This window comes from Parasteatoda tepidariorum, chromosome 6, assembly GCF_982258835.1.
Source record: "Parasteatoda tepidariorum strain Cologne lab strain chromosome 6, Ptep-v5.0, whole genome shotgun sequence".
Taxonomy (NCBI): Eukaryota; Metazoa; Arthropoda; class Arachnida; order Araneae; family Theridiidae; genus Parasteatoda; species Parasteatoda tepidariorum.
Genome location: NC_141760.1, coordinates 60,983,879 through 60,998,783, shown reverse-complemented (window position 1 = coordinate 60,998,783; position 14,905 = coordinate 60,983,879). Strand labels below are relative to the sequence as shown.

At 27.2% G+C, this 14,905-nt stretch overlaps 1 protein-coding gene across 2 annotated transcripts in view; it reads right to left on the bottom strand.

Moving 5' to 3' along the window:
- The window catches only part of LOC107452307 (protein eyes shut homolog), a 51,340-nt gene extending 40,210 nt beyond the window's left edge, over nt 1-11,130 (bottom strand). Inside the window, exons 1-5 of one of the 2 annotated variants that reach the window (XM_016068696.3) lie at nt 10,993-11,130; nt 6,707-7,103; nt 4,894-5,007; nt 3,172-3,274; nt 2,255-2,361 (exon numbers count right to left, since the gene is read on the bottom strand). In XM_016068696.3, the coding sequence (XP_015924182.2) occupies nt 2,255-2,361; nt 3,172-3,274; nt 4,894-5,007; nt 6,707-7,007 (625 nt within the window). In that variant the 5' untranslated portion in view covers nt 7,008-7,103; nt 10,993-11,130. The remainder of the gene's footprint in view (nt 1-2,254; nt 2,362-3,171; nt 3,275-4,893; nt 5,008-6,706; nt 7,104-10,992) is intronic. The other variant, XM_071178596.1, reaches the window with a different exon arrangement.
- Between the last annotated feature and the right edge of the window lie 3,775 nt (nt 11,131-14,905).

The following is a 14,905-nucleotide window of genomic DNA, read 5'->3' as shown; positions in this document are numbered from 1 at the left end:
AAGAGACACTCTAAACGTTGCGTTGGATAAGCTGATTATGGATTTAAACAAAAGGAGCCAAGTCTATGAGATGTATAGCAAGAAATTCAAATTTTTAATGGATTTGCAAGACAAAAATATGGAAAACATAGATCTGGAAAGTGTACGTAATATTGTTGATTATTATCCAGATGACGCAGACGAGCATTTAGTGAATGAGTGCATTCAGTTAAAATCTTATTTACTTCAATCTAAGCCAGAGTCTTACACCTCTTGCAGTGAAATTTTTATGCTAATTTATGAAAAGAAATTTGTTGATGTTTTCCCAAATTGCTACACTATCTTAAAGATTTTTTTAACTTTGCCAATCACTAGCTGTGAAGCTGAGCGCTCTTTCTCCAGGATGTCACATATAGAAAACAAATATAGGACAACAATGTCGAACCATCGACTAAATCATTTATCAGTTCCTTCCATAAATTGTAATTTAACGAAGGACTTACAATGTGATGAGCAAATAAAGGAATTTGCAGCACCAAAATGCAGAAAGGTTGCTTTATAATTTATGTAACATAACTACACCTAACCTGTCAATTTCCTTTGTAATAATGTTGTACAGTTGCTGTTTGTATAGACAAATAAAAATAAATAAAACTATTTTATTGTCCTATTTTTTTCTATATGCTTATCTGCATCACTATAGAAAACAGTTTTTTGACAAAATGGCTATTAGGGCCCCAAAGTAGTTTCAGCCCAGGGCCCCACAAATTCACGATCCGCCCATGCATGTAAGAGGGTTAAAAAAAAAAGAATAAATGCCATTAAACATGGAAAATGTATTTAAAATTAAATGAATTTAAATAGTAAAATTTATGAATTTTACACTTAGTTGAAATTATGTACTATATTTTCCACTCTTTCCAGCTTTTGGTAGTAGATTTCCTTTTTTTGTTGAATATTTAAAGCAGTAGTAAATTTTATGCCTTACTATTTTACTTTTGGTTTTCTAAATTTAAATAACAATGATTTTAATCACCATTATATAAAAGCAATTTATACGAACACATATAACCTGTTAGTTTTAAGTAGTGAGAAAAATTAAAAAATTCACTGCAATTGTTACTTTGCTGCTATTTTACACATTACGGGGATCTGGGACTTTTGGGTTGTCATTTGGAAGCACCATTTTAGGAGAAATTTGAGTTTGTTAATGAACCATTCACAAAATCTTTCATCATAAAAAAGAACTCTTCACAAAATAGTTATAACGGACCTTCTGCAAAATTTTTATTGCAAGAATGGCTCCTTAAAAAAAAACCCCTACTAATAATGTAAAAGTCCTACTACTAACTCTAATTAACCCTTCTAATTCATAATTTTAAAATAAAAACTCCTTGAATGTTTTATGTGTTTCTTTTCTCAAAACACAAAACTTTATTTTCATTTATTTATTCACAAAATTATGTATAGATTTTTCAGAATTTCACAAATACTGACTTTTTGCCAAAACTTTTAAACCAACCACTGTCCAGGACTAGTGTGAAAAAATTAACCTCTAAGCATTGAACACCTGAACTAAACTGTACTGAAATTTACCTGTTACACACTACTTCACCATCGAAAAACATGGAGGATATTGATGTTTTTAGGGGAATAAATCAAGTTTTTTTAAAAATAGGAAAGTCAGCAGCTTAAGAAAAAGCCAGAACTAATGCTTTGAGGATCATGGCTAAAAGGTCAATAAGCTTGAAAGGCTTATACATAACACAAATAGTTACACTATTAAAAATTCACCAGCAGGTCTCTTTTTTAAAAAAAATAATCTAACTTAGAAAATAATTGTAATGTAGATTTCCACATAGTAATTTATTTATATGAAGATATATATACACTTAAATTTGTGATAAATATTCAAGAATAAATAAATAATTGATTTCAACTAATTTAGTGTATGTTACAAAAAACTATACACTACATAGAAAATAAAATAAAAATAGAGTACATAAACAATAAATTTTTTTTTTTATGCCTTTCAATAATATGGTTTAATCAAGACGATTCTCATAGTAGGTTGAATAAATAACCAACAGAAAATGCAAAAAAAATTTAAATATATGATTTGAGAGTATAATTATAAAACTAGTAAGCTTAGGAACAAAATCTGTCACTCAGTTTTAAGTGAAAAGTGATTGACAATAAAGGTGGAATAAAAAAATAAAAGGAGTGTGCAGATAAAATAATTTATGTGCTTGACAGGAACTTTTCGAATAATTACCAAATGGACAAAGGCAACTAAATTCTTGTTCTCCAATACATATGCCACCTCTTTCACAAGGGCAGGCAGGAAGTTCACAATTTTCACCAAAGAAATTGGGTAGGCAGCTTACAAACAAAACACATATTCAAATAATAAAAACAGCAATAAAGTCTAAAAAAAGTAGTAATAACTTATGTTTTTCCTTTTTAAATTTTAATAAACATTTCATAATGCATAATAAGTCTTGAACAAATCAACAAAATTATTTTATAAGGAATGTTTAAACCAATTAAATAAGAAGCTGATATGGTAAAGTTCATTTTTGATTTAGACTATTTTATATTTAAACAGCTGGCATAAGAGTATGCTTTTATGCAGCTAGTTTTTTTTTTAAAAAAAGAATAAATCAAAAAGACACAGGGGATCCATATTAGGTTCACATAAATATTTATAACAATGTTAGTTTCAAATGATGTTGGAATTTTTTTATGCTTTATATATAAGTTATATTAATCATAATATTTGTAAATTATATTAACAAAAATTTATAGTAAAATTAAATCAAGTTTCGCATATTCAGTTACTTTTTTTATACAGGTTAATGCAGTTTGTTCTTTATCCTTTTGGATGATTTCACAACTTTGATAGAATATTCTTCAAAAATAATTTTTTTTTCATTTAGTTACATAGGAATAACTGATTTGAAATAAAAATATTTTGTTTCACCTTATAAATATTTTGTTTCACCTTAAACTGCATGTTGAAAATTAATTTTTAGAAGAATATTTGAAATAAAAAAACTTTTTTAAATAATATATTTTTACACACTAAGACAATAAAAATAAAATTTGATTAATATTTGTAAAAAAAATGCACCGTAATACCAAAAATAGAATAATTATCAAACATTTTTATGTGAAAATAATCTATCTTACCTACAGGTAGTGGAATTACTTGGTCCCAAAATACAAGAGCCACCATTTTTACAAAGATCTTTTTCTGTATCACATAGATTGAAATAATTCTCACAGTTAATTCCTAAAATTTAAATTGCAAAATTCATTGGTTTATTTTAACAAATCATAATATGATGTAATTAATTTATTTTATAATTTCCGCCATTTGTTTGCAAATTATAATAGGAGAAAATAGAGTAATTTTTGTTTTAATGGTAAACAAAATGATAAAGATTAATCAAAATAATGCCTAAAAAAGTTAAAAATACTTTCTGTAAAGCCATACAGAATAAAGATTCAGTAACAAAGTAGAAAGAAACTTACACTGTTAAAGAAAATTGTCTTTCCAATATAGTTATCATACTAGTTAAAGAATTTGACTTTTGAAAAATAGTGATCATAGGAAAAGGCCAGAATAAAAAAATGCAACATAATAAACAAGGGAATTCAAAGAAAATTCACATTTAAGTCACAAAAACTGTATGGTTTAACTGACTTTTTTTATGATCTCCTAGACAAATTACTAAAACAATATGTTAATTTAATTGAAATGTTATTGAAACAAAAAATGAAAAAAAAAAGAGCAAAGTTTCAAATTTTGTACCAAAGTTAAGCAATTTTCAATTTTATTCAGTTAGGAATATAAAAAAATAGAATGCTTTTTGTTATGTAAAAATGAGAAGAAATTTATTTCATAAAAGTTAAAAATATGTGTAATAATAATAAAAAAAAAAAATAGAAAAAGAAAGAAAGAGAGAGAAAGAAAAAACTAATTTTGTCTCATTTGAATAATAACTAGAGTTGAAAAGTAATGAAAACTATAATTTCAAACATTTGAAAAATGGAAATAGAATTTCAGTGACGCAGTACTATGTAACCAGTCATTCTTCTCACAGAAGTTTGATTTTCACAAGATATTTGCAGGTTTTTTTAATAACAAATTTCATTTTTTGGACATAATGAGCAATTATCTTTAATACATTTCTCTTTTAAGGCCTTTAATTATTAATTTTGAGGCAGGAAATATTTTAAAATTCAAATATTTCTAAAAATAAAGAAATTTAACAAAAATTAGCAGGAAAAATTACATGCTTTTTGAAGCTTTATAAATTTATAATTATCGTTCTTAAATTTTTATTTTTTTCTAAATTCAAACAATTAGAAAAATGATTAATTGCTTCAAGAGACTAAAAATAAAATATAAATAGTTGAGATAAGTTAAGTTTTTTTTCCTTACAAAATTAAACGTTTAATTTTTCTTCATTTTATTTTTGTCAAATCTATTTAGCAGATAATAAAAGAAATGTTGCTTATAGCTATGCAACTGTAATTTGTATCATAGTGATACTTTTTAAAAACATGTCGTAGCTTCATTTTTAAAATAAATTTAAATTATTAATTAACTGTTTTCCATTTGTATGCAATTTTATTAAAACAAATTGCCAGTAAAAAAAATTAATTAAAATCCAATGTTAAATATTTATTTTTAATCATTCAAAAACAACTAATTTTAGAAAACTGCTGATCTAATTTTTTTAAAAAATTAATAGAAACCTTTAAGAAATTAAATATAGTTTTGTGATTTCAAGTGACCAAATAAAATACATATATAGTGCATAGAGTATAGTGTTACTTTGTTTAAAACATAATATTCAATAATGCTGAATGTCATGTTTATAATAAAGGGGAAAAAATCCTTACCTGTAAATCCCAATGGACAATGACAGACATAATCATTAACTAAATCTTCACAAATTCCATCATTCATGCATGGATCAGACAGGCATTCATTAATGTCTGTTTCACAAGTTAAACCTAAAAAATAATAATAAAAAAAAACATTTTTTAAGAATCTGTAATTCAGGACAGCAGCGTAACTGATTAAGATTGTTGAATCAAAACACTTTTTGATAAATAAAAGGATTTAAATTATTGGCTGATTATGCTTTCAGAAACATTATAGATTGAAAATGACAAGAAGATCATAATTCAATTACTAACTACAATTAATTTTTAAAGTAAACTTATGAACTTAAAATTCATAAAAATATTATTTTCCAAACTTGATTTCAAAAGCTCACTATTTTTTAAAACATTTTAACACACAAATTAAATTAAAAACATTATTTGAGTATTTTAGTAGTTTAATTGAACTATTACAATCAGAAACTGTCAGAATGATAAAACTTGTCTTTAAGACATTATAACTGCATAACATACGAGTTTCATTTTTAATTTATAAAAAGTAGGGAATGGATTATCATTCAAGATTTAATGTTTCTTATTAAAATATTCTAAGTCTAAGAACAAAAAATAGGAACAAATAATTGTGAGAAAGAAAAATTTTTTAAGAACAAATTTTTCACGTTTTAAACTTATTCTAAAATTCAGAGGAAATTTTAAACACATAATATGAAAAAGTGAGGTTGGTAACATCTTGATATGTAAAAAATTAGAGTATCATTTATAAATTTGACTTAGTGTAATGTTTTGCTCTTTGTTACACATGTCAATGCTAAATTGATTTTAAAATTGATATTTTGTTAAAATTTAGTACATGAAGAAATTTAAGTTATTACACTGTCACATTCTGAACAATTAAAAATAGTACAGATATAATTTCTACCTTATAAATCAGCTGTATTGCTTAATGTAAAATGATTAAAAATGTTGCACTTGATATAACAATGTAGACAACATATTTTCTAAACAATCAAAAATAAAATATCTCAGTTACAAGAAATAACAGAAAATTGTAACTTAAGAAAAAATCAGATTTAGGAAGAATGAAAGTACAGTGAGCTGTGATGGCTTAGTGGTAAAGGCACTGAACTGGGGTGTGATCCCATAAAAAATGGGTAAAATTACAATTTGGGTTATCTAAGCATTTTAGAACAAAGTGTTATTCACTGCATCATATAATGTAATATACAGTTAAGACTCAAATATGGTTTGGCCCTTCTCTAACTCTGGACCAAAATTCTATTAAATTACGCTGGATCTATATCAAGAAATGCATCACAGAAATAACAAGCAAAAATCATATATGGGAAGCAATTGTATATTATTGGTTAACAATGGATCATTTTGTACGAACTAACCCCTAGAATGGATGGAACAAGAGCAGCTGTCATTTTTTTTCAAAGTGGTCATTTTGATTAAGAATAGATTTCTGATATGTATGCTACATTATGTGATTAAAAACGCTCTGTTTCTTGATTAAAAGATTATGTTCATGAAAGAGTTTATTGATTTAAGTAGTTCTTGTAAAAATTAAAAACAATGAGTGCATTTAAATTAAATGAGCAGTAAAGTACAGGAAAAGCAAGACTAAATTATATAATCATCTAATAAGAGAAAAAAACAAGTTTAAATGAGAATCCAAAAAAGTCTGTGAAAGAAGTTATGGAAGCTGGGAAGTGGAAGTGCCCTAGTAAAGCTAAAAAATGTAAAATTTATACAAAATAAATCAGGCGAAAAACATAAAAATTTTAAATATGGATGCAAATTTTACCAGTATAGCCTTGATTGCAAATGCAAGAAAATTCATCAATGCCATCTACACAAAAGCCATCATTTAAGCAGGGATCACTTCTGCAATCATTGTAATTGGTCTGGCAGTTTAAGCCTGTGAAGCCATTTTGACAAAAGCATTGGTGTCCACCTGAAGGTGTTTCGATACAAACTCCATGAACACATGGTTGCGTTCCACACGACCCTGGTAGTTCTGCACTCAAAAATCGTGGTTTTAGTATGTTTGATTCTGTCCATGTAAGAAAAAATATGACTGCCAAAGCTTGGAGTGAATAAGACATTCTGTGAAATATGTCTCATAATTGGTTTTTAAATGGTTATGTGATACAAAACTCGCTTTTCTTGGAGATGTATATGAAGTCTAAGAGCATTCTGATCTGTAACAGAGAAAAAATTACATTGAATAAAATCTATAAATTGACAAGATTAATTAATAAAATCTTTAATTTGAGAAGACATAAAAACAGTAAGCATGTTTTTCTACAAAGAAACTGTCTTTTTAAAAAATAAAGTTAAAATGCTCAACTCTATCTTTTTTCCCTTGAATTTTTTATAACTCATAGTCACTGATAACTCAATTATTTTTAACCAGAAAATACTTACCTACAGTCAGAAAAATAACTTAAAACAAAGACCCGATGAAATGTTTAAAAATGTTATGTAATGCTTTTTTTGTTCCACTTTAAGATATTTACTGATACCATTGAGACCTTACGAGACAGGGGGGGTATTATTATTATTTTATTACTATATTATTATCCATTTTTTAATGTCTACATTCTTTGATGCTTTTGGATACTTAAGAGCTTTTTATGCCAGACACCTGTTAACATTTAAAAATTTTTTAGTAAAAATAGTACCAAGAGAAATTTTAGTCTGGTCTGGTTTATTAAGTACTAAGATTTCACTCCCTAATCTAGATATTAGGAAAAATTGCTTACACAAAAAAAGTGATTTTAAAGAAAAATGTTTTGAAACAAAATTATTTTGGAAATAAAGATTACATAAAAGTTGAATAATAAAAAGTGTACTACATCTGTAATTATAATGAATAATATAATGTTAGCAATACATAGATATTTTTTTTAAATTAGCGAGTGAAATAAATAATGCAATATAGAAATCAGAAAAAAAAGAGCAAAAATGCACTGAGGGGATCATATTCCCCTTCTTGACTTTAGAGCAGTATACAATGCCATTTTGATTTTTACAATCATGGACATTCTTAACTCCAAAAATTTTTCAGTTTCTGGCATGGTTGATTAACGAACATAAAAAATCAACATTAGTCATAGATAAAAAAGAACACAATCAAAATACACAGCAAGAAAGAGTCACTTTGAATGCATAGTTAGAACTTGGATTTTAAAGAAAAAAAGTCTGCACTTGTACAGTCGATAAATACATATAGATTCAACTGTTGTTTTCTTCAAAATTTATTTGAAAAAATAAAAATAAGGAAATTAAAAAAAAAAAAAAATAGCTGAATTTATATGTGTTGGCAAAATGGATAAGTATCAAAAAAATACATCATCGCTGATGATAATACTATGTACTTTTATTGAGTAAAAAAGTAATGACTACAAAAAAAATACATAAATAAATTATTCAAATCAAACATAGAATAGAACAGAATTAAAGCGATTCACAACTAAATCTGGATTTTATTGCATAGTAATAGAATGATTTTAAAGTGAAAATTCAAATTAAGCATAGAATAAAACAAACATAATTAAACTACATAACAAGTAAGTTCGTATTTGATTACTCAATTAGAGTGAACATTTTAACGAGAAATATACAATATCTGGTAATACTGAATAAGAGGGTAGTACCTACTGAAAAAGACAAAATAAAAATTAAACATACTTGTCAAATGTTTTAATAGAACAAACAGAATTTAAAAAAATAAGAAAGTAAGCTTGCGTTTGATGGTATATTTAGAGCAATGATTTAAAAAGAAAATACAGTAAAACCTCCTTTATTGACCATCCCTAAGCAACAAAAACCTCTTTAGAATGATCTGTTTTTTATGGATCCGAACTTCTTAAATAGGTTTTACATTAAGGTTAACAGCTGTTTTTAAGCAAAGGTCAACAATGCTAGAATGAATTTCATTTTAAGAAGAATTTAAGTAAATTTTTTCCACTTATTCATTTATAGCTTGCAATAATTTTAATTTATCCTTAATAAACATACTAACCTAACTTATATTTTAGTTATTGTAAAAAAAAAAAAAAAAAAAAAAAAAGAGTTTTAGGCATTTATACAGAAGTCACAGAAAGTTTAATTCCACCTACTACAGATAACCAGAATCTTTCATGGGCATGTTGGCATGAATCATATCACAATAGACAGCAATTCCTGGTACTTTATTGGTAAGCTTTCCTTTTAAGTGATTCAGAGAAATTACTTGCACATGTGAGATAATTGTAACTAATAATTGTTGACCAATTTAATTTTTTCTACGTTTAAGTTCTTGACATCAGTTATAACTAAAGAAGAATTTTAATAAATAAATAATTAAAGTACAAGTGACAATCACAAGCAAAAACTCTTCATACTATAATATAAAACCAAAATTATTCAAAATACTAAAAAAGGTCTAAGACTCAAAAAAAAAAAAAAAAAAACTTCACTACATGATTAAAAAAAAAAAAAGTAAGTGCCATTAAAAATAAAAAGTGATCATTAGTGGAACCATATTTTGTGGATTAAGCTTACTATTCGCCATTTCTTTAATCATTATTTTAGAGAATTAAATCTGTTTTTTACTTTTTAAACAACCATTTCCCATGATAACTCTGTGCAACAGCCTTCTCTTTAAAGAAGTCACATAAGCAGAGTTCTGCAAAGCACCGTTGTTTGGAGGTTTTACTGTGTATAAAAGCAGACAATACTGAGGGGAAATATTTATCAACAATGTCAACCTTCATCTATGAAAAGGTACTTCATCAAGTTAACATGTGTTATATACTAGTGATTTGATTTCTTAATATTTATAGCGGTAGTTACACCACACTACTCTCCTTCCAGAATTTTATCTGTAATAGAATTCAATCATTATTTCTTTTCAGCATTTCGCTCATTATTTTTTTCATAATTTTTTTGTTCATATCATTTCACTCATTTTCTCCCTTTATTTTTGTTTATAGCATTTTGCTCATTATTTTTATTTCTTCCTTCAATATTGTTTATTGACCGGAAGACTATTTACTTCACCAGATTTTTTTTTTTGAGCAGTATATTTTTAAGTAAACCAACTGTTTAATGTGGACCATCCATCAATTTATTCAAGTTCATATCACGTCCACAGGTCACCATTAAGGGGAATTAATTATCAACTATGGCAACCTTCATCTATCAAATGGTACCTCTTGATGGAATCAAGTTAACATGCATTGTATACTAGTGATTTGGTATTTAATATTTATAGTGGTAGTTACACCACAATACTAATACTAAAAGGAGAATGGAACAGGGAAATGTCAAATTAAGTACAAAATTAAACTGATCAAGGTTCAGTACATAACTAGAGCAAAATATTTTAAAGAGTGAAAGTATCCAAGTGTCTTCTAAAATAAGATTATGAAATAATTTCCTTTGTTTTACTGTAAGAAGAGAATTAATTTATTTGTTTAATTTATCAGAAACGAAGAGGCTAGTATTTGAATTTAAAAAGATAATTTGAACTTAAGATTCATAATAATAAATGAAGTCAATGTAGAAAAGAAATAAGTAAAAAAAACGAACTCAAAACCTATTAAATTAAACTATTCAAGATTGAATACACCGATTCAAAAGTGAAATTTGAGAAAAACAGCCCATAATTTGTACTCCTGACTAGTTACGCAGTGGAAAAATCCACATTCAAATCATTATTATAATTAAGTGAAATATTTCAAATGTAGCAAACCTGGTCACAAATAATTGTTTAAAAAACAGATAGTTGTAATTTTAAAGAGCATGGCGCTAATCTTTAATTTTAAATATGTCAAATCTCAGACTATATAATTCTTAGACTATAAAAGGAAATTTTTTGAGAAAGGTTTAAAATATTTACTACGAAACATTGGGGTGGGGATATTTTATTTTAAAGAAAAGAATAGGTTTATTTATTATTAAAATGCAATAAATATATCATAGAGTCAATGTATATTCAAACAACTGCATAAAATTTGAAAACTTAACAAAAAGTTTTACTGTTTAAACTGGAAATGCTTCAGAGCTAAAAATATATATTAGAGAAAATATTAAGCATCTTACTAGTTATAATTAAATCAAGTTTTGAGTATTGTTTATTAATCCAGTAACTATGGTAACAGAGGACAAAGAAATTTTAAAACTGTTGAGTTGTTATATGCTTCTTCTAATTAAATTTTATTTGTAACTTTACGGTAGCTGAGAGAACATGTGTTTTCCGCGTGAGATTTGGGGTCAATAACTGAGAAATCCCTGTAGCTGTTCACTTCCGAAGTAATTCTTACAACGTGAAAAAATTTACATAGGAATGAGAACCTAATTAGTAAATAAATTGAGAAAAATATTTTTCACTAATCAAACCCTCAGTTTCCCCCGATGACGATCAGAGGTGTGTGAATAAGGGCATACAGTGAGAATAACTCTGTACCACATTGCTATTCTCACTGCAGGTGAGTTTTTCAAATGCGAAAAAATAGCCTGTGGTGAGATATGAAAAAAAAAATTACATGCAGTAATTTGCGCGATAATATGAAAAAGAAAAGAAAAGAATCAAAAACACAAGCAGTCTGAATTGTTCCCAAAGAGAGCATTCTTACTTCATATTATTGGCATATGAAATCGCACTTCAATGTGATTCGCGCATACGCGAGGAGTTTGTTTCACTTTGCATGTTACTCACTGGATGCTAAATTGCATGTGAATAAGTATCTGATGAACGAGTGTTTCGCATGTAAATACTTTTCATCACTCTGGTTCTCATTCGCATGCTAAAAATTACTGGCAATGAGAACTGCTCACCCACACGTGAATCGCGTCAGCATTTGGTCGCATATGCGAATCATATGCAGTGAGAATGCACTTGTAGATTCAGAGTTGGAAAAGGTCTCAAGAAGCTGTGGATCGTGGTGTGGTGGACAGATAATTATTTCATACATTACATACATGTAACTGGTGGCTCGGCAATCAATGACAATATCCCCCTTCCATTTTTTTTTATTGTTATTGGCTTTATAAATGGTGAATAGTCTTATTAGCTAGATATAACTTCAATGTTGGTAGATTTAGCTTTGATAAATATTTTGGTTGACTATTAACATATAACACGAATAACTATTTTTGTTGAAAGGAAATCTGTTTTATAATTACTTTTGAGTAATAAATGCATACTTTAAATATCTTTTTGCAACGGCCTGGAACAGTTGATACAAATTGTTATCGCATATATCACTGTTCAACACTTAGCCTTTTTACTTGTGAGCCTAACGCAGAAGGTATAAAACTTATGAATCAACATTTAGAATAATTTCACCTCCTTAAGGGATTTTTGAATGAATTTTTCTGTAATATTTATTTTAGCATTGCGATCAAATTATATAATTTACGTCGGTTTCGACTTCAACTTTACATGTCGATGCCTTCAGCAATTTTTGAACAACAAACTGTATGCAGCCATTTTCGGAGATTTTGGTATCTAAAGTAAGTCTGATTGGAATACGAAGGAAATTAACTCTTAAAAGAAATTTGAATTTAGTTTGTAATAGTTGCATAATCCAAATTTCAAATATTTAATTATACAAAATTTTATTCATTATAAAATTCAGATAATTTAATTATAAAGGTATAATTTAGAAGCAATAAAAATTGTTCTCATGAGTCAGTTGGCTCATTTTGTTGCCAAAATTTCATTTTAAGAATACTATTTGCTAGAAAAGGAAAGGTTTTTAATTCTGTCAATTAATTTTATTTTTTAATTGAATGAAATTATAGTAAATTTATTAATTACCACTGTTCTTGAAAAAAAAAACAATAAGTAAATGAAAAGAAATAAAACTATTTTATAATGAAAAAGTAGTTTAATTTTAAGGCGCGGAAAAAAATAGATACATAAAATAACGTAATGCAAAACCAAATTATTCATTAACTTCGTTTCTTCTTTTTTTTATTTCGACCTTAGGGTTGCTCTTGTTTAATATAAAGCGATTGAATACTCCAAACAATGAGTTTCATCACTGGTGTAGTAATATTTTGAATGAATTTTATTATAGAATAGATTTAATACATATTGAAAAATACTAAAAAATTTAGCTCAATAATTTTCTTTTAGAAATAATTGTTTTTATCCACCTCCAATCACAGACTATATTAATTTGTTTTGGGCAATTACATTAATTGTTGCTTTTACCAAAATCTCCTAGGTTAACTTGATGCGAAATATTTAACAACCATATTTTTCTAAATTTTAACAACAGGTGGAAACAACATAACATTTTTAAAATCGGCATTATTTAATTCGTTTAGAGATTGAAGTACGTCATTTTATCATTACCTTAGAAATAAGCATTACTATTAAAAAAAAGTTATTTTGTAGCTATTAAATTATAACTTCTTTATTCATATATTTTATTGGAATAGGAAATATTAAAATCTATATATAAAACCCTAAAAAAGATTTTTTTAAAGTCTCATTTGAGATGCGGCATATAAAATTGTTTGATATGATGAAGAAAATGCAATAATTAAGCCTGTTAGATAATAAAAATTTAAAGATATTAAATAGAATAAATATATTTAATTCAGTGGTTGGAAAAACTACATTATTTTTGTAGTGTACTACACCTACAATTACTTCGTTACAAATGTAGTTAACTACAGCTATTTTTTTAAAAAATGTAGTGACTACAAGCTACTTTGGAATAGTAGTCACTACTTTAAGGAGACGAATTTTGCTGGAGAACTGAATTTACACCTATCCTTAAAATGGTTTTAAATATTTATTCATGCTTTCATGAGCCAGTTTGCTATTCTAAATCATATTTTTCGAATTTTCTCATTCAACCTTCAACTTTTTGCGCGATTTTCGACAGCACACATTTAATTTAAGAAATAAGAAATTATACACTTGCATTATTTAAACTGTTTTATGCTTTTATTTCCTCTAAGAAATTAAGTTTATTGAAAATTCATTCCTTTCCTCTGAAATGACATCAATGTTTCACGAGCGTGCATGTGAAAGTGTGATCATATCGATTAATTATCTATTTTTCGTAATGGCTAGTTGAAATATTAGTTATACGGGATTTTAAGTACGTAATTTCTGTTAAAGCTCAGCTGCAGCCTCATTTTCGTTGCATCCATTGACAGACCCGTGAAGATTTGAACCCATTAATTTCGAAAAATTAGTTGCGTTAGAGCCATGTTTCTTTTCGAAACTATCTTTAAAAGCTTTTTTAAATTTTTTTTATTTCCAATGAGCTGCACAATCGGTCTTGCCGATAAGCAGACCTAGAGCGTTCTCCAGAGGTGGAATCCACTCTTTCAGGACCACCACAATGGGTGAGATACCGTTGGTCATGTTTATTTGGACGTCTAGTTTCTGCCACACTAGATGGCAGCACCGAGACTCTATTTGGATGCTAAAGTATCGTTAAAAGTAGTTACCGGAAATCGCTACAGAGTACAGTTTTTTTTTGAATCGAACTACTCACTTACTACTTTTTTTTTACAAAAAAAAAGTAGCACACAGTTTGCGAAAAAAAGTAGCGACAGCAGGTTCACTACTTGTAGTGCTCTACTTCCGACCACTGATTTAATTACATCTATGAGAGTAATAAAATAAGATGTCGGTGTTTGCATCCAAAGTGTTGTGGTTAGATTTTGGCTTTTACAGTTACACAAATTACCATGAGCAGTTACATAAATTACCAAATTACCTATGGGGTGTTGGGTTGCATTTAATATAAATGTAGGAAACTTCGAAGATCGATTTTCAAAATTTTTTTATTCGAAATGTTTTACTAAGTTTTTACTTTAGAAATTTCTTCAAAGTTACGTTTACGAGTTTAAATGCTGAGGGTATTAGCTTTTGACTGTTTAGAACTGTTAATACACATGCACAGTACATATTTAGTCCATTGTTATAGGATAAGATGCAGGCATTTTCAATTGTATATTAGATGTTAATATTTCACAAACTAGG